This window comes from Physeter macrocephalus, chromosome 11, assembly GCF_002837175.3.
Source record: "Physeter macrocephalus isolate SW-GA chromosome 11, ASM283717v5, whole genome shotgun sequence".
NCBI lineage: Eukaryota > Metazoa > Chordata > Mammalia > Artiodactyla > Physeteridae > Physeter > Physeter macrocephalus.
In genome coordinates, this window is record NC_041224.1 from 182020792 (window position 1) to 182039057 (window position 18266).

At 67.9% G+C, this 18266-nt stretch overlaps 1 protein-coding gene across 6 annotated transcripts in view; it reads right to left on the minus strand.

Annotated features, from left to right (window-relative positions):
* Positions 1-6981: 6981 nt before the first annotated feature.
* JAG2 (jagged canonical Notch ligand 2) overlaps positions 6982-18266 on the minus strand; it is a 27226-nt gene continuing 15941 nt past the window's right edge. Inside the window, exons 6-26 of one of the 6 annotated variants that reach the window (XM_024130992.3) lie at positions 17012-17142; positions 16785-16904; positions 16523-16636; positions 15863-15976; positions 15636-15749; positions 15507-15553; positions 15238-15408; positions 14231-14381; positions 13945-14097; positions 13757-13870; positions 13352-13465; positions 13145-13258; positions 12907-13023; positions 12413-12440; positions 12246-12331; positions 11785-11898; positions 11576-11691; positions 10934-11182; positions 10240-10371; positions 8649-8805; positions 6982-8376 (exon numbers count right to left, since the gene is read on the minus strand). In XM_024130992.3, coding sequence (XP_023986760.1) covers positions 7910-8376; positions 8649-8805; positions 10240-10371; positions 10934-11182; positions 11576-11691; positions 11785-11898; positions 12246-12331; positions 12413-12440; positions 12907-13023; positions 13145-13258; positions 13352-13465; positions 13757-13870; positions 13945-14097; positions 14231-14381; positions 15238-15408; positions 15507-15553; positions 15636-15749; positions 15863-15976; positions 16523-16636; positions 16785-16904; positions 17012-17142 — 2923 coding nt within the window. In that variant the 3' untranslated portion in view covers positions 6982-7909. The remainder of the gene's footprint in view (positions 8377-8648; positions 8806-10239; positions 10372-10933; positions 11183-11575; positions 11692-11784; positions 11899-12245; positions 12332-12412; positions 12441-12906; positions 13024-13144; positions 13259-13351; positions 13466-13756; positions 13871-13944; positions 14098-14230; positions 14382-15237; positions 15409-15506; positions 15554-15635; positions 15750-15862; positions 15977-16522; positions 16637-16784; positions 16905-17011; positions 17143-18266) is intronic. The other 5 variants (XM_055088767.1, XM_055088763.1, XM_055088764.1 and 2 more) reach the window with 5 other exon arrangements.

Below are 18266 nucleotides of genomic sequence, written 5' to 3' on the forward strand. Positions count from 1 at the left end.
CTCCAGGGGATGAGGGGTGGAGCCGCCCTCCGCCCCTCCCCTCCCCCACCCCTCCACGGGATGAGAGGTGGACACGCCCACCGCCCCTCCCCTCCCCCACCCCTCGACGGGATGAGAGGTGCACACGCCCACCTCCCCTCCCCTCCCCCACCCCTCCACGGGATGAGATGTGGACACCTCCACCGCCCCCTCCTCTCCCCATGAGGTCCTCACCCTGACTCTGGCCGAGCTTCCCTTCATGACATCTTCCCCCTCCTCGCCCTGTGGTTGCCGGCAGCGTGGCCGCTCCCGTGGGGCCCTGTCCCCTCTCCAGCCGCCCAGCTGCTCCCACCTGCGCCCCACCACCGAGGGCAGCGGCCAGGCTGCAGGGTCCCTCGTGCGCTCTACACTCGTCAAGCCCCCCACACCCTCTCCTAGCCCCACCTCGGGCGTGCACACCGAGGATTCCTGCAGCTGGGCGGGCCCCCAGCCTGGGCGAGGGGCGGGCCCCCTCCTCCAGGAGCCCCCATCTCTCCTCACAAGACCCCGGGGTCGACCCCCACTCCTCTCCCCGAGGGACGAGGAGGAGAAAAGCCACCTGCCCCCAGGACTCCCTGCAAGGAAGGCAGGTGTCTCTCCAGCCCCGCCCCCCAGGCCTGCAGCCTGCACCTACGGCCTCGGGAGGGAGGCGCCCTCCAGCCTGGCGCTCCAGGTGGGGCCTGGGAGCCCACTCCTCTGACTCGGGGACCCAGCTGGGTGGGGAGCGCCACCCCACGCCCGGGCAGCCTCTCCTCCTTCCCTGTATCGGGTGACAGGTGCGGGAGGGAGACAGCCGTCCAGCGTCCTCCGCATCTGCTCGTCCGGGGCCGGCCTGGCTCTCTGTGCTGGACACTTGCCTCCTCTGTGTGGCTCGTGAGGCACTCTCGGGGGTCCGGGACCCCAGGTCTCTCCCGCGCCGGCTGCAGTGGGGTCCCCGCGCTGGTCCCCCTCCCTCGGAAGCCTGCAGGGGCCTGGGCGCCCGGGGTGGTGCTGGACGTCTGGTGCCCCGTGCGCGTGTCAGGTCGGGTCAGGGGGGCGGCCGGTGGCGCTTTTAAATATGTTCCGAGTCCTCCTCCCTCGGGTGTGGGCAGGACGCCCAGGTGGAGCTGGTGCAGCGACTGCGCCGGCAGGTCGGTCATCCAAGCCTCGCAGCTTCTGTCCTGCGGGCCCCGACCCCCCGCCCCCGCTGTGAGGACGCTGTGGCGGCCGCCGGGTGAGGCGCTCAGGCCCCACCAGGAGCCACGTGAGGGAGCTTGGACGCAGAGCCCCTGGTTCCGGCCAAGTCTTCAGAGGACGCGGCCCTGGCCGACACTTTGACCGTGACCTCGGGAGACCCCGGGCCAGAACTGTCCCACGAAGCCTCTCCCAGACCCCTGACCCACAGAAACTGTGAGATGATAAAGGTTTGTCATTTTAAGCCACTACGTTTGGGGTAACTTCTCATGCAACAGCAGATAACCAATCCTAGCACAGACAGACCCTGGAGACCTTGCAGTTCAGGTCCAGAGAACCCTGATAAAGCAAGTATTGCAAGAAAGTGAGTCACATGAATTTTTTTGGTTTCCCAGTGCGTATAGAAGTTATGTTTACACTATACTGTGGTCTATTAAGTGTGCAATAGCATGACGTCTAAAAAAAAGTGTACAGACCTTCATTTTAAAATAATGCTGTTGTTGGGCTTCCCTGGTGGCGCAGTGGTTGAGTCCGTCTGCCGATGCAGGGGACACGGGTTCATACCCCAGTCCGGGAAGATCCCACGTGCCGCGGAGCGGCTGGGCCCGTGAGCCATGGCCGCTGAGCCTGCGCGTCCGGAGCCTGTGCTCCGCAACGGGAGAGGCCACAACAGTAAAAAAAAAAAAAAAAAAAGAAAGAAATGCTGTTGGATGTACTGAGCCTGCCTGCGCTCTAGAGCCCACGAGCCACAACTACTGAGCCCACGTGCCACAGCTACTGAAGCCTGCGTGCCTAGAGCCCCGTGCTCTAGGGCACGGCAACAAGAAGCCCGCGCACTGCAAGGAAAGAGCAGCCCCCACTCGCACCAACTAGAGAAAGCCTGTGCGCAGCAATGAGACCCAGCACAGCCAAAAATAAATAAATTAATTAATTTTAAAAAAATAATAAAATAAAATAATGCTGTTGGATGAATGGCGCTGATGGCCTTGCTTGATAAAGGCGTGCCACAAACCTTCAATGTGGAAAAACGCAGTGTCTGTGAAGTGCGGTGAGGCGAGGGTGCCGCACGGACAGGAAGCCCAGGGCCCTGTGCGTGTCGGGCTGGGAGAGGAGGTGCAGCAGGAAGCAGCAGCCCCCAGTCTCGGGGTTTAACACACACGTGGGCTTCTTGCTCCTACTGAGGCCAGCTGCGGGCTTGCTCGGCGCCCAGGTCTCAACTGGTGGCGGATCCCAGTCACCATGGGGCTTGGGGAGGGGGTTGGAGGGCAGAGAACCAGGGTGACAGGTCACTCATGCATGTCACCTGCCTGGGGAGGGAGAGTACCAGAAACGCGGGGGGCGTCAGTGCTGCCCGCTGCACAGCCCACCTCACTCTTGTCCTTGATGGGTTTGGGCTCGTCTCCCTGGATCCACGCGAGCCTCCTTCGCGTCCAGGAGAGCTTCCCTGGCGCCTGCTGAGGAACGGCCTGGGACAAGCGCCCTGCCCTCGGAGCCAGGGCTCTCACTCTGTGTCTGCTTCTCCCGCCTGCTCCTTTCTCTCTTCCTGGAGCTCCGGTTACTCACGTCACCTCCCCTGAATCTCTACCCAAGAATTTCGTCGTTTCCCTTGTGATCTTCAAGGCACTACTTTGCACTGACCACCTGTTCTTTCGATTCTGCTATTGAATCTCTCGCTGGGACCTCGTGTTTTAGCTGCAGAGCCATTTCGAGCCATCCTTTGATGTCCTGCAGTGCTTTCTTTCTCTCTCTCTCTCTCTCTCTCTCTCTGTCTCTGTCTCTGTCTCTCTCTTTGATAATTAGCTCTGTGGCCAGTTTCTCCTGCAGCCGTTGTCTCATGGGGCAGGTGCTGGGGGTCCTGATGGGGCCTCCCTCTAGATACCGAGCTCCCCTGAGGGCTATTTTTGTGTCTGGTTCTGGGGGCCTGGGGGGCCCGTGGGAGTGGAAGGCGCAGCAGCTCTACCCACAGGTGGAGGGGAGGGTGCAACAGCCCCCAACCCCACGGGGACCTGGGAGGGTGCAGGAAGGGCTGGGCTGTGAGGTGTGGCTGCCACGGGGCCGCTCGGAGGTTTTCTCCCGGGCGCAGGTGTGGGGGCGGGGTGGCCTAAGCGTGAAGAGGACGACGTTCGGGAGCTCGGGGGCGGGAGGCTGTCTCTGCAGGACCCCACTTGGCGCACCTCTGCTTGATGAGCGGCCTCTCGCACCTGAGCAGACACCCGCCCCGCCCCCGCCCAGAGCCCGTTTCCTGACCTTGTCTGACCACCGCCAGCGCCGTCCTTGCCACAGCTCTCATGCTCAAGCACCGCCCAGCTGCCACCCTGGCCTCATTGCTGGCCCTGAGCCGGGCCGAACGTCAGCAGGGGTCCGGTGAGCCCCCCGTGGCCCCATGGTGGGCCCGCAGAATCTTCCGGGGCCAGGGAGGCCACAGGCTGTGGCGGCCAGGTCCTTCCTTTCAGCCCTCAGTTCCCCTTTTGTATAGTGGTCTCCACGCCCCTGGCTCCCAGATGCTGTCAGTTGGAGACCCTCACAGGTCCCTGACGACCCAGCACCTTGGAAGATCTGGGTCTGGGGGTGTGATGAGGGCGGGGCAAGCCGGGCTGGGTCCCAGGATAGCTGGAGCTGGGCCACCACGAGGCCGACAGCAGCCCGGCCCGCAGGGGTTACGGGCCCGGCCGCCCTGGGGAAGAGTGTGGCGTCTGCGCCCCGCTCAGACTCGGCAGTCAGAGCCGTCGCCAAGCAGAGCCCGCTGGCGCAGTCCCTGGGGCTGAGCGCGGAGGAAGCGGCGGGCAGCCCTGCGGTGGCGGGTACGAGAGGCCCCGATCCTGGCCTCGGAGCGGCCCCACGCCTGCAGTGGAGGCTGGGCCGTGAAGCGGCCCTCGGTCCAGGCCCGGCAGTGACGGGCCACTGCTCCCTGCTCTGGGACCACGCGGGGATGAGGGCTGCGAGAGGCTGATCCGACGCCAGCCTGAAGGAGACAGTGTCGCCACGGGCAGGCGCACCGGTGCCGCGGAGCGTGCAGTGATGAGCGTCGAGCGCTGGCCACTCTTCACCCGCTGGGCAGGCCGAGGCTCCCTGGCCTGGGTCCCCTGCCCGTGGAGAGAGTGCCCACTGCCCGGGGCAGCTCCCAGCGCAGCCCGGCCAGCCTCCCGCCTGAGGCCTCGGACTCGCCTGGCCCCACCCACCCCCAGGCCGGCGCCTCCCTCCCTCCCTCCCGGTGGCTGCCCTGACCCCACCAGCATCCTCTCTGGACTGGACAGCGCTGGGGTCATAGATGCAAATGAGGGGGACACGAGACCCCGCTGGGCCCGCTCAGCCTCCCCAGACCCCAGCTGGGAGCACACCAGAGTTGCTGGCCGGGCTGTGCCCTCAGGGAGCCCCGCGCCGCCCCAAAGCCTGCTGCCCACCGGGCCCCGGGAGGTCCAGACCCTTGAGGCGGTGCCACGCGCCTCAAGGACGGGGAAGAGGCCCCCTCAGCCCCTCCCGTCTGGTTCCCCCAGACCCATCGACCAGGACGGGGAAGAGGCCCCCTCAGCCCCTCCCGTCTGGTTCCCCCAGACCCATCGACCAGGACGGGGAAGAGATGGGGCCGCTGGGAGGAGGCCCGCAGGCGCTCCGAGCAAGGCGGCTGCAGAGGGGACCCGGGACCCCTCACTGCTCCTGGACCTCACGTCAACTCCCAGCTGCCACAGCTTGACACAGCTCCATCACACGGGCAAACGGAGGAGCCCCAGCCTGGGGGCCGACTGTCCCTCGGCCACAGCTTCTCGCTCTGCCGGGGGAGTCGCAGGAGCCCAGCACCAGCCTCGGGGAGACGCGGGGCAGCCTCGGGGACAGCACAGGCGCCCGCGAGCGTGCTTTCCTTTGTCTGAACTTCCTAATGAAGCTGCAGTCCCTCTGGGGGCCACCTACCCACCCAGGAGAGGACAAGGTGCTGGCAGGGCTGGGACAGAGGTGCCTGACCCTTGCCATAGGGGCCGGCCTCTGTGTAGCCAGCCTAAGAGAGCGCCGAGGGCTGCAGGGCGAGCGGCGCCCTGGGGGCCGAGGGGCTGCTATCCCACCCACCCTTCGTGGCCCCCCCAAGAGCGGGCGAGGGCGCCGTGCCCCCCCGGCCAGGGGCACACCAGCAGGAGACGGCGGAGCATGGGACGTGCCAGTGCGGCCGGCAGTGTGAGCTGGGCCTGGGGAGGCACGTGGACGGCCCTGTCCCCACCCCTGCCGGGCACCGGGTCACCCAGGCCAGGCCTGAGGTGGGCTCAGGATGCTGGCGGCAGGCTGGGAGGGAGGGCCAGGCTGCACATGAAGGTGCACACGTGGGCGTGGCGTGCACAGCGGCCTGCGACAGCCAGCCTCCCCCCGAGCAGGAAGCGTCCGGTGAGCCCCCCAGGCCCAGGCCAGGCCCACGCCCTCGAGGTCGCGGGGGCTTGCCCAGAGCGTGGGGGACCCACTGGCATCGCCCGCGGCACACGTCCTGAGGAAGCGACTCAAGCGGCCCAGCCGCTGCTGCCTCTGCCGCCTCTCTGCTCGCGCCACACCCGCCAGGCTCCGCTCGCCTCGGACACCCCACCGGGCCCCCCCAGCCACACCAGCCGCTCACGCTCTTCCCACCTTCTGCCTCTGGGTTGCCTCGGGACCACTTTCTTCCGACCTCTTTTTCACTAATTCTTTCTTCAGTAGCGTCTCAAAGTGGCTGTTTAGTTTTCAGTATAGGGGATGGCGCTTTGTCGTTTCTAGAAATTCCATAGGTTTTTTTTTCAGATCCACTTGGTTATTTTCCAGCTCCCACCCAGCCTGTTGGCATTGCCCAGCTGTCTTGTTTGAGCACGGCCAGCAAACGCTTTTTTTTTTTTTTTTTTAATATTTATTTATTTGGCTGCACCAGGTCTTGGTTGGGGCACACGGGACCTTCGTTGCTGTGTGCGGGACCTTTAGTTGCGGCACGCAGGATCTAGTTCTCCGACCAGGGATGGAACCCGGGCCCCCTGCATTGGGAGCGTGGGGTCTTAGCCACCGGACCTCCAGGGAAGCCCCAGCAAACACATTTCACACGCTGGTCCGAGCATCCGATGGGCACCTGCAGCCTGGCAGGGTTCTGACGGCTGTTGCTCCTGGTGCCGGGGTTCCCTTCGTGCTGGGCCTGGACTGTGGTCTGTTCACTGACGTTGGAAAATCACGAGGTGTAGACAGTTCCAGGACAAAGGCCATTGGCATTTGTTTCTCCCAGGCACCTGGGGGCCCAAGCTGGGTAAACATGGCTTAAAAGGAAATCGGAAGCTCAGGATCTTTCTGGCTGCCCGGCGGGGGCGGCGTGAGCTCCACACGGGCGCGAGGCTGGCGTAAACCGTGACTTAGCGAGCGACCACCTGGTCTTCTCAGCGACCTGCGCACAAACTGACGGGTGCCAGAGCCTTCAACGGCCGCCCCGAGGCCACCACGCTGAGTCCCAATTTGCCCAACCCACGGGAGCCAAGAGCCGCTCACGGCGCAGCGTCTCACACTCTCAAGTTTTGACCTAATTCCTGGAAACCTTGAGAGCTCTTCATTGCTAAGCGACTTGACACAATTTACAAAGCTCTGCTCACCCGTTTTCAGTACGGACCGGATGCAAAGCGCCTCCCTCGCCTCATTTCCAGGAAAGCTTCTGTCAACCACACGGATGCGAACGTGTTCCCGGCCCACAGGGGCCCTGGGGCAGCAGGACGTTCCCACCGCTCGCACACAGCCCACACCCCCGCCCCCGCGCCTGGCTCTGCGCCCTGGACGCCCCCCTCCTGCCCAGACTCTAAGTAACAAAGGAACAGCACCCAAAGAACAAGGGAGGACAAAACATTTAAGTTATTAAATCAAATATACAGAGTGATTCATTTAATATGTACATATTTACAAAAATGCACTTTCACGAGGAGGGGCGGCCGGGGCCAGCAGGTGGGCAGCGGCCTGGTGCCCACGGCAAACGTTGACAGTTGCGAGGGGAGAGTCTGTGTGAAGGCACTTGTCACAAGCTTCAGTACTGCCACCGTCCCGGGGAGAACAGAGCAGTCAGGAAGGGCACTTCTGAAAGCACAGTTGAGAGATCTCTGGAGCCAGTGCTCTGGGCAGGAGCGAGCGAGGACGGCAGGCTGCAGCGCACGGGCTGGCGAGCTGGCGAGGGTCTGCCTACGGGCCTCAGGCCACGCCGACCGCCACGGGCCCCACCAATGACCTCAAGCCCCACTGCAACCGCAGGTGCCACCAACAGCCACGGGCCACGCCGAACATCACAGGTCCCACTGAGAGCCACGGGTCCCGCTGTCAGCCTCGGGGGGTCCCACCGACAGCCATGGGTCCCACTGGCTCGTTGGCCTGGAGCCACTGAGAACCCCAAGTGAGGAATAAAGGAAGATTCTGTAAACAGCGCACCACCTCTGGGAACAAACGCTCAACGATTTGGTGAGAACACAGACATCCTTGCTTTTTCCTGCCACACGGCGAGCGCGACACACAGAAACGTTACAAAAATAGCAACTATCCGAGAATACTCCGTTGTTTTCCGCCTGACAGTTACCCAATAACTTATACAAGCTTACAGAAACATAGAAAATAAACATCTGTTTTTTGTTTTTGGTGTTTTTTTTTTACACAAAATAAAGAAACTATGCACACGGCCTCGGCCTCCTGCGGTCCGGCGGGTGGCGTGGCACCCGGCGAGGGGTCCTGGGTCCCGGCCCAGCTGGCGGCCGCAGCCCTACTCCCGGACGGCACGGCACATGGCGCCGAGGCTCCCGACGGTGCGGTTGTCCACCTTAGGGCCCGAGGCCCAGTGGGCCGGCCTCCCAGGCGAGCGGCCGGGGTCTTTGGTGAACTTGCACGAGAGGAACTTCTCGGCCTCCGGGGAGTCGTCCTCGCCGCGGCCGGGCTCCTCGTCCTCCTCGTCCTCCCTGCTGCCCGCCGGCCCGGGCAGCGCCTCACCCACCCTGCGCGGGGCTGGCGTGAAGTTCTTGCAGGGGAACAGCACGTCCTTGGGGCCGCCCGGCCGCTCGATGGGGTTGCGGATGGGGTTGAGCGGGGCCCACTGGTTGTTGGCGCCCTCCTCCCGTGGCAGCCGGCTCCTCTCCCGCTCTTTCCTGCGCTTGCGGGTCCACCACATGCAGACAGCCACGCACACCAGACACAGCACGCTGAACACGCCGCAGAGCACCGACACCAGCAGACCTGGGGCGGGGGCGCCGTGAGGGGGCCGTCGGGCGAGGGTCCTCTGGCTCCCGGTGGAGGGCAGGGTCCCAGGATCGGGGCTGGGGAGGGGGTGCGTGGGGGGCTGGGGGCCCTTCACTGGCAGGTGCAGAGCAGTTGCAGCGTTTTGCGGATTGGACGGCCCCCCGGCAGGGCCGGGAGAATTCGCAGCCCCTCTCCTCCAAGCCCCACGTGCCTGAAAGATTCCCACCGGCCCAGGGGGCCAAGAAGCGGCCCCCCTTCCTCCCGCTCACCTGTGGAGGAGCTACCCATGACGACCGTCTCCACCTTGACCTCGGTGACAGCCAGCAGCAGCGAGCTGTTCCCCCGTCGGGTGATGGCCGCCACGATGGCATGAGCTGCGCTCTGGATCAGGCTGCTGTCCGGCAGGTCGCGTGCCGGGCTGAAGGACTGAGGCAGAGAACAGAGCTGAGGGGCAGCCCGCCCGCGTCTGGGGGCCTGTGACCCCCACCCCTCCGTGGGACAGCGTGCCTGGCCCCGTGTGTGGCCCCAAGGCACACTGAGGTTCCCGTCCAGGCCAGCGGCTCTCGGTCAGCGGCAAGGAGGGATGTGGGTGGCTGTGGTCCCACGAGCAGGGCCGTCCTGGAGCAGTGAGGGGCTTGGGAACCTGCGGCCCCAAGGCTTCCTGGAGGGAGGCTCATCGAAGGGGGGTCCTGGGGGGGATGCCCCACGCTGGGCAGTTCACAGGGAGGTAGATGAGGCCTGGTCTGTACTTCCCTGGTCTGGACCCCCTGCACCTGGAGCTAGGACGGCTGTTCCTGCAGGTAGGCTCCCAGCCCCAGCCTGCCACGCCCGGAGCCCAGACGGTGCCACAAACCCAGCACTGGCCCCTGATGCCGGGGCTCCCCCGAGCCCTGCCGGCACCGTGCGGCCCTGCTGCCCCAACACCGGCACCCAGCCAGCACCCCGAGAAGCTGCTCTGCCCCTTCCCCCTCGTCTCTGCCCGCACAACCCCAGCCACAGCCTCCCCCGACCCCGTGGTGCCCATTCACGTCGGGTACCCACCTGGGCCCCAGAGCAGGGCCCCAAGGACACCCACTCAGCCGAGGGCCCGGGCAGGGGGCCAGGCCCTGACCTCACATCCCAAGGCGGCCTGAGACCATGGGCACCCCTGCTGCCGTAGACACCAGGGAACACAGCACAGGCGAAGTAGGGGGCCGGGTGCAGCCGAGGCGGCAGAAAAATGAGGCTTCCACCCACAATCCCACCCACCCCGACCAGTCGGGCAGGCCCTGGCCTCAGCGCCGCACCCAGGCCACAGCTGACCCCCGTGCTCTCGAGCCAGGGTCCCACATGAGGACTCCCCATCCTGAGGCCCCGGGCTTGGGAGCTTCCTCACTGCCCCTGCCCTGCCCTCAAGGGATCCTCCAGCTATACCCTGTCGCGGCCCACCCTGGCCCCTGACCACTCTCCTTCCCTCTCCGGGTGCCGCCTCTGTACCCCGACTCCTGCTGTCACCCGGGGCCTCCCACAGTCCTGGGGACCCCTGCCCAGAGTCCCAGCTGGACGCGCTGGCCCCGCGGAGCTGCACGTGCGCGCTGCCCGGCCCCTCCTCCCCCGCTCGCCAGGCTGACAGTGCCTCTCCCGCAGGCCCGCCCCGGCCCCGTCGGCCTCCAGCAAGGGAACAGGGAGCTGCCACAGCCCTACGCCGCGCAGCTGTGCCGGAGCAGACTCCCGGGTCTGCGGTCACCCCGTGTCCCCAGACACCCGGGAGCCAGCCTGGCCTGGGCCCCCGCCCCAGCCCCCGCCAGGCGCACGTGCAGAGAGCGACCCTGGAGAGGGGGGCGCTGAGCAAGGGTGGCCGCCCCACCCGCCAGTACCCACCATGGCCACCTCCACCGCGCTGGCCTCCGAGGACGGCCGGTCACAGAGAAGCACGAGCAGGCGGTCCCGGGCCACTGCCCTCGTGGCCGGTAGGGCGCGGATCCCCGAGCAGATGGTGCCCACGGTGGTGCCCTGAGCAGAGACGGGATGCAAGTGAGCTCGGCCCGAGGACCGACGATCTGAGGGCGTTCACCCCCAGCTGGCACCTCGGGCAGGCGGTGGGACACGCCTTCCAGCCGGTCTGAGGGAGCGGAGAGCGGGGATGCAGGGGGAGTGGGGGGTACTGGCTCCCATAGCGGCCCTGTGCCCCCTCACCCGCGACACAGACCACGGCTGGGTGGGGCCTCCCCCGGTGCCCAGGCCAGAAAGACGTAAGGACGGGGATGCGGCCGGAGTCCGGCGGGAGTGAGACGTGCCCGCGGAGCCGTGGGCTGCCCCGCTCCCTGGAAGGCCACCTTCAGCCCAGGCCCCTGGGACAACTGGAGGAACAGGCACCTCGGCCCAGGCTGGCCACTCCCCTGGGACAAACACTCCACCTCCTCTGACCGCACTCGGCCAGGTTCCCCAGCCTCCCCGGCCCCACGGGCGCCAGGCAGCCAGCAGGGCTCTCGGGCCCTCTTGGTGGCCACCGGAGGAAGGATGCGGCGCTGGGGCTCTGCAGACCTTCGCGGTGCCCGGCGACGGCGCCGCTCACCTGGGGCACCTGGTCGCGGTTGAAGTGCAGGGTGAGGCGGGCGCAGTTGTTGTCCAGGTGGCCGGAGCGCGGCCGGCAAGGGGTGCTGGGCAGCAAGGGCTCCTCTGCGCCGCACTCCCCCCACGCCACGCAGGGCGGCTGCAGGCACTGGCCCGGGGCCTTCTCCTGGCACCGCTGCCCAGGTGGGCACTGGGTGCTCAGGGCGTCAGGCCGGCCAGCCAGCAGGCAGGGCTTCCGGCCGCACCACACCTGGGCACACGCAGGTGGGACCCGCAAACACACCGGCACCACACGGGGAAAAAGACACGGTCGGGTCAGCGAGTCCCAGGGCAGGGCAGGGCAGGGCAGGGCAGGGCAGGGCAGGGCAGGGCAGGGCCCCGCCCTACCCCTGGCGCTCCCTGGTTAAACGTGGCACCAGAGGGACCCCCACCGGCGCAGGGCAGGGCAGGGCAGAGCAAGCCCAGGTCTTCCGGAGCCTGGCTCACCCGCCCCCCTCCCCCAGCACCCTCACCGGGTGAGCAACAGGGTCCCGGATGAACGACGGGGACCCCAGGGCACTGGACACCCAGCAGGGCAGGGCGGGGAGGCAAGGCCGGGAGGGAGGGCCGGCTGGAGAGGCTCTGGGGCAGGAGCCCCCTGCACCTTGCTGCAATCCCGGCGGCCGTCCAGGCAGCGGCAGCTGTTACACTCCTCCACCCAGGAGCTCCCGTGAGGGAAGGGCACTCCCTGTGACCAGCAGGACCTCCCGAACACGGTCACTGCGGGGAGGAGAGACGGGGGCAGCCGTGAAGGCCAGGTCTCGCCCTGCCCCCACCAGGCATGGCCCTCGCCCACGATGTCCCCCCACCTACCCTCCTGGCACCGCGGGCCAGACCGGCCAGGAGGGCAACTGCAGCGGTAGCCGTTGACCTCGTCCACACACGTGGCCCCGTAGGCGCAGGGTGAGGACCGGCACTCGTCAATGTCTGCGGGGAGAGCGGGCGGGCTCGGCGGGCGGCAGGGGAGGCCCCGGCGAGCAGGGGGAGTAGCCCCCGGCCAGCTTGGGCCTCAGGCTGCCCTGGGGGCCCTCTGAGCTGGGCCTGGCGCCATCACTGACACCAGGCCGAGGCTTCCATAAGCACCACCCCCATCTGCCTCTGGGACGGGCGGGAGGGGGGGCTCTGGGTACAAAGACCTCAACCCAAACTAGGGTCCACCCGCTTGCCGGCTGGCAGGGCACAGACTGAGGAAACTGCGGCTCGGACTGAGGTGGGAGCTGCTCCCGAGGCTGGGGTCCCACAGCACTGCCCGCCCGGTGCCCCCGGCTCCTCACTGATGCGGCAGTCAGGGCCCGCGAAGCCCGGCACGCACTCGCAGCGGAACCAGTTGATGCCGTCCACGCAGACGCCGCCATTGTAGCTGCGGGGGAGAGGGCAGGCGTCAGGGGGCCCAGGGCAGGCCGAGCTCCCCTGCCAGCCCACCTCAGGGGCTGCCACTCACCAAGGCAGGGGATTGCAGTCGTTGGTATCTGTGTTTGCGGAAAAAAGAGGAAGTGGGCACGGCATCCACCCGCCTGGCACCCAGCCGTGCCGAGCCTGGGGCACCCCAGGCATGCAGGGTGGGAGGATACCGAGCTCCCCGGCCGGCCCACCGCGACCAGGCTGGAGGAGGCTGGAGGCTGGGGGGCCAGGGCAGCTCTGGGAGAAGAACCCATCGTGGGGGGCACTGGCGTAGGAGGGTGGGGGGCGCGAGCGGGACGCCCAGGCCACAGGGAGAGCGGTTGGCGGAGAGACGGACAGAGGGCAGAACACGGCGGGGGGAGGGCTGGGCTGCGGAGCTCAGGGGGCGTTGGAGGGGGCACGGCAGATCTTGGGGTTCAAGTGGACTTTGGTGGCCAAGGGCAAGGGGCATGTCTGTGAGGCAGATTCGAGACAGAGCGGACCCGGAAGCTGGGGGAGAGAGGAGCGGGTCCCACCCCACGCCCAGGGGCTCACTGTGTGTGCAGGTGCGGCCCTCCCAGCCGTCCCGGCAGATGCAGGAGAAGGAGTCCCCGCTGCCCACACAGGTGCCCCCGTTCACGCAGGGGTTGGGCAGGCAGCTGCTGTTCCTGGCTGCAAGGGCGGAGGAGGAGAGGAAGGAGGAGGCGGGGGGGCTCTCATCTGGGCTGGGCAGACCGGGGGCTCCGCCCCACGCCTCCAACCCAGACCGCAAGGGGCAGGCACGGCTCCTCACCGACGGTGCAGGTGCTGCCCTTCCAGCCCGGGGGGCAGGCACAGCGGAAGGTGTCGCCACTGTCGTAGCACGTGCCACCGTTGCTGCAGGTGTAGGCGTCACACTGGAACTCACCTGCGGGCACACGGCCACTCAGGGGGCGCCCGGAGCAGTAGGCGGCATCCCGGCGGGCAGCCCCCAGCGCAGCAGGGGCTCGCGGGCACTCACGCGAGTGGCAGGTCTTGCCCTTCCAACCATCGTCACACACGCAGTAGAAGTCGTTGACCAGGTCGTAGCAGCGGCCGCGGCTGTGGCAGGGATCGGGAAGGCAGTCGTTGGGATCTGGGGGTGAGGACGCCGGTCAGCGGGGGCGCCGGCGCTCAGGGAGGGCTGCCCGGGGGAGGGGGCGCCGGCGCTGGGGCAGGGAGAGACAGAGGGGGCGGGGAGGGAGAGCGTGTGCCCCTCCACCACACACACGCTCGCACACACACGCACACGCGCCCTCACACACACGCCCCGCTTCCGGTCACCAGCTCGCCACGTGGAGCCGGTGACCACCTGGGGCCGCTGGGGCTGCGGTGCCCGGTGACAGGCCACGTGGGGCCCGAGGGAGGGGCAGCGCGGCCCACTCACTGGTGTCGCAGAGCTCGCCCTCCCAGCCGCTGGGGCAGAAGCAGCGGAAAGCGTCCACCTGGTCGATGCAGGTGCCCCCGTTGCGGCACGGCTGGCCGAGGCAGTCGTCGATGTCTGCAGGAGGCGGCCGTGAGCCAGGTGCCCGGGCCGCCCGGCCCCCGCCCGGCCCCCGGTCCACACCCACTCACTCTCGTGGCAGTAGGTGCCTGTGAAGCCGCTGTCACAGACACAGGAGAAGTTGCCCCCGGGCTGGCTGACGCAGTGTCCGTGGGGGCCGCACACGCCGGCGGGGGCCACGCGGGCCACCCTGGTCCCCACCTCGAACCCGCAGCCATCGACCACTGCCACAGAGATGGGAGGGGTCAGCCCCACCTCTGCAGACCCCACCCACCTCTCACCTCACCTCTCAGACCCCACCCACCTCACCACCTCTCACCTCCGCATCCCGGCAGACCCCACCCGCGCCGCACCCACCTCTGCAAGCCCCACCAGGGCACGGCTCCCGGGGCTCAGAGCAGTTCTTGCCACCCGCGTCTTCGGGGCACGCGCAGTAGTAGTCACCCTCCAGGTTATAGCAACGGGCCCCGCCCTGGCAGGGGCTTGGCTGGCAGAAGTCAACGTTCACCTGGGGGGCGGGGGGCATCCGTGAGAGCCCAGGCCCTACCGCTGGTGCTGGACGATGAGCCAGGCCTCGCTCGTGTCCATCCAAGGAATCCCCAAGATCCAGGCCCCATCCAGACTAGACACCCAGGCCTCTGCAGCCAGAGCCTGGAGGACCGCTCAACCCAGGCTGTCCAGGCCCCTCAGCCGGACGGAAACACCTGCGGGGGCCAGGCACCTCCCACCACCCTCGCCTCCAGGGCAGCCCTCTTCCGCTGCATCCGGCCTTCGCCCCTCCCACTGGCAGGAAGGCCAGCTATTGGCCCCCCCCTCCCCAGCCACCAGGGCCGCCCTGAGCCCTGTCCATGGGTCCTTCCCAGAAGCATCACTGCCAGGCTCCACGGCGCTAGACAGGACCTCTATCCTGGGCCCCAGGAAGCCTGCTGGCCAGAAGACCCGCCCCTTGCACCCCTGCAGCCCCACTACCCTCCCCTGCAACGGCCCGGGCAGGTCAGAGGGCGGTGGGTGCACGAGCCTCTCCTCAGACCCGCGTGTGGCACCCCCACCCCACCCTAGGGCCCCTCTTTCAGGGCCCCACGCACTCCGCCCCATCAAAGCCGCCTGCCCTCCAGCCACAGCGGGAATCAGACAGACAGGGCTTGGGGCAGGCGGCTGACCTGCCAGGGCCCCCGGCCCACCCCGCCAGGAGGGGCTTGTCATGACAAGCAGTGACCCTGCGACCCTCCCCTGCCCCCGCCCAGCCAGGCAGCCCGGACTCTCTGCAGGGCCGACGCCCACTGCGGCCCCTCCTGGCCGCTCGGACGGGCCACCCGGGGCAGCGGTTGGAGGCGGGGGAGGCAGGCAGCACGCGCAGCCCTCACCTCGCAGAGCGGCCCCGAGAAGCCCTGGGGGCAGTGGCAGCGGAAGCCGTCGACCAGGTCCTCGCAGAGGCCGACGTGGCAGGGGCTGCTGGCACATTCGTCCAGCTGGCGCTCACAATGCCGGCCCGCGAAGCCCCGTGGGCACACGCACTGGTAGCCGTTCACCAGGTCCTGGGGGGAGTGGGGGGGGTGAACCTCCCGCAGCCGCCCCTGCAGGCGGCTCCCCCCACGCTCCCCCCACATGACGCACGGCCCGGGCCGGCCCTCACCTTGCAGGTGCCGCCGTGCTGACACTGGCCCCCACAGTCGTTGATGTCTGCGGGCAGAGGCTCGGGTCACGGCTGGGTCCGCCCTCTCCCCCAGCCCTGCCCGCCTGCGGCCCGCCCACCCGTACTGACTGATGTGGCAGTTGATGCCCTTCCAGCCCGGGATGCAATCACAGTAATAGCCACCAATCAGGTTTTTGCAAGAAAAAGCATTAAGGCACGGCTTCCCTTCACACTCATTGGCGTCTGTGAACGAGACAAGGGCAGCGATGGGGCCCGGGCCCCACCTGCCCCGGCACCCGCAGCAGCGCATGCCCAGCGCACAGCCCATGCACACACGCTCCCCGCGGGCCCCTTACCCAGCTGGCAGGTGGCCCCCCCCCACTGCTCGGGACAGATGCACTCGAAGCCGTCCACCTGGTCCACGCAGGTGCCCCCTGCCGCACACGGGTTGGAGGTGCACTCGTCAATGTCTGCAGAGGATCAGAGGGAGAAATGTGGGGCGGCAAGGAGGGCCACGGGCCTGGCTCTTCCCGTCAGCGCCCCCCCCGACCACTGCCACCCACGTGGACGCGGCCACTCCCCCCCCCCCACGCCCAGACCCCTCAGGTGCCAGGCTGAGTGCCCCAGACGCACCGGAGCGGGCACTCACCAAGCGCACAGGTGGGCCCGCTCCAGCCGGACGGGCAATGGCACTCGAAGCCTGAGGGCACCTCGTGGCAAGAGCCCCCGTTGGCACACGGGTTCGAGGCGCAGGCGTGCTCGGCTGTGTCGAGAACCACAGGAAGTGGGCGTGGCGGCCCAGGCCCCCTCCTTCCTCCCCAAGCCCCCAAGGCCCCGAGGCGGGAGTGGGGGGAGCCTGCCGCACCAAAGGCCAGAGAGGCGGGCCCAGCCGGCCCCCGGCCCCGACCCCCCCCGACCACTGCCCCCCACGTGGACCCGGCCACTCCCCCCCCCCCACGCCCAGACCCCTCAGGTGCCAGGCTGAGTGCCCCAGACGCACCGGAGCGGGCACTCACCAAGCGCACAGGTGGGCCCGCTCCAGCCGGACGGGCAATGGCACTCGAAGCCTGAGGGCACCTCGTGGCAAGAGCCCCCGTTGGCACACGGGTTCGAGGCGCAGGCGTGCTCGGCTGTGTCGAGAACCACAGGAAGTGGGCGTGGCGGCCCAGGCCCCCTCCTTCCTCCCCAAGCCCCCAAGGCCCCGAGGCGGGAGTGGGGGGAGCCTGCCGCACCAAAGGCCAGAGAGGCGGGCCCAGCCGGCCCCCGGCCCCGACATACCCCGTTCGCAGTTCTTGCCCAGGTAGCCGTCGGGGCAGGCACAGCGGTACTGGTCGGGCTCCGCGTTGATGCACGTGCCCCCGTTGGTACAGGGGTGGTGGCTGCCGCAGTAGTTCAGGTCTGGGGGCGGGGTGGGCGCTCAGGAAGCAGACCGGGCCCCTGGCTCCCTACCTCCCCGAGGCGCCGACCTGCGGCCTCGCCACCCGCCCCTCGCCCACCAGGCGCACCTTTGTTGCAGAGCAGGCCGCCCCAGTTGGTCTCGCAGCTGCACTGCCAGGGCTCCACACAGCTGCCGTGCACGCAGCCCGGGTACGGGACGCACTCATCACAGAATCTCCCCTGCCAGCCATAGCTGCACCTGGGGAAAGCCGAGGGCCGTGAGGCCACGTGTGTAACAGCGGACCCCGGGAGCTTCGGCCGCTCCCAGGGTGGCTTGGGGACACGGGCGCAGAGTCACATGGGCCACCCAGGGCTGGCAGCCTCAGCCTTTGCCCTGGAACGGGCCCCGGGCCGGGCGGGGGTTACGGTCCCGCCGCCCAGCCCGCACCGTCACGGGCACTCCCGGCCGCTGGCCGTGCACGGGTGGCCGCAGCTGTCCAGTCACTCCTCCCGGAGCTATTTTGGGACTCACCCCAAGCAGGGCCCCGAGAGCAAGCGCCAGGAAAGGAAGGCGCTGCCGGGACCCCAGGAATGAGAGGGCCAGGTGCTGCCAGGCCTGGGCAGGCCAGTGGGGCATCAGGAAAGGACTCCTGGCCCGGGCCCAGCCGGTAACCTTGGGCACAGCACGCGACCTCACCTGTGACCCAAAGGCAATAACTTCTCTCTACGAGGCCCAACCATGGGCGCATCTCACAGGTGGGGACACTGAGGCCCACAGGCTGCCCTAATCCAGCCCTGAGATAAGCCAGATTCAGGGCAGTTCTTGAGCTAGAGGAGTCACCCGCTCCCTGGCAAACGGCCTCAAAAGGCCTCTTGGCTCCAAGGCCATGACCCCGAGGCCTGGCCCTGCCTGAGCCGTGGGCCAACGTCCTCTCTGGGAAGTCCTGCAGGAGGAGGGGCAGAAAGACACCCAGGCCATCAGCGAGGTCCCGGAGCTCAGCCAGCCGGGGGCACTGCTCTCAGGAGAGAGAGACCAGCACCCTGTGCTGGATGCCCCAGGGCCCGGCGGCCTGCCCTTCAGGCCCTGGACGTGACCCCCAGGAGACCCTCCCTAGAACTTCGTCCTGCAGGATGGAGTGACGTCCGTGCCATCACCCACCACGTGAATTTATTTTTGGAAAAGGAAAGAGCCACGGCCCTTCCCGGGCCGCCCCCGAGTCCCATGGCACCCAGAAGGGACGCTGGCCAGCTCAGCCAGTGCAGGACAGGGAAACCAAGGCCGGTGAGGAGGGGCTCCTCCAGCCCCCGTACCCGGGGAGCGGGGGGGGGGGGGGGGGGGGGGGGGGGTGGGTGTTGCGGCCGTGGGCACCACCCCCCCTCCCC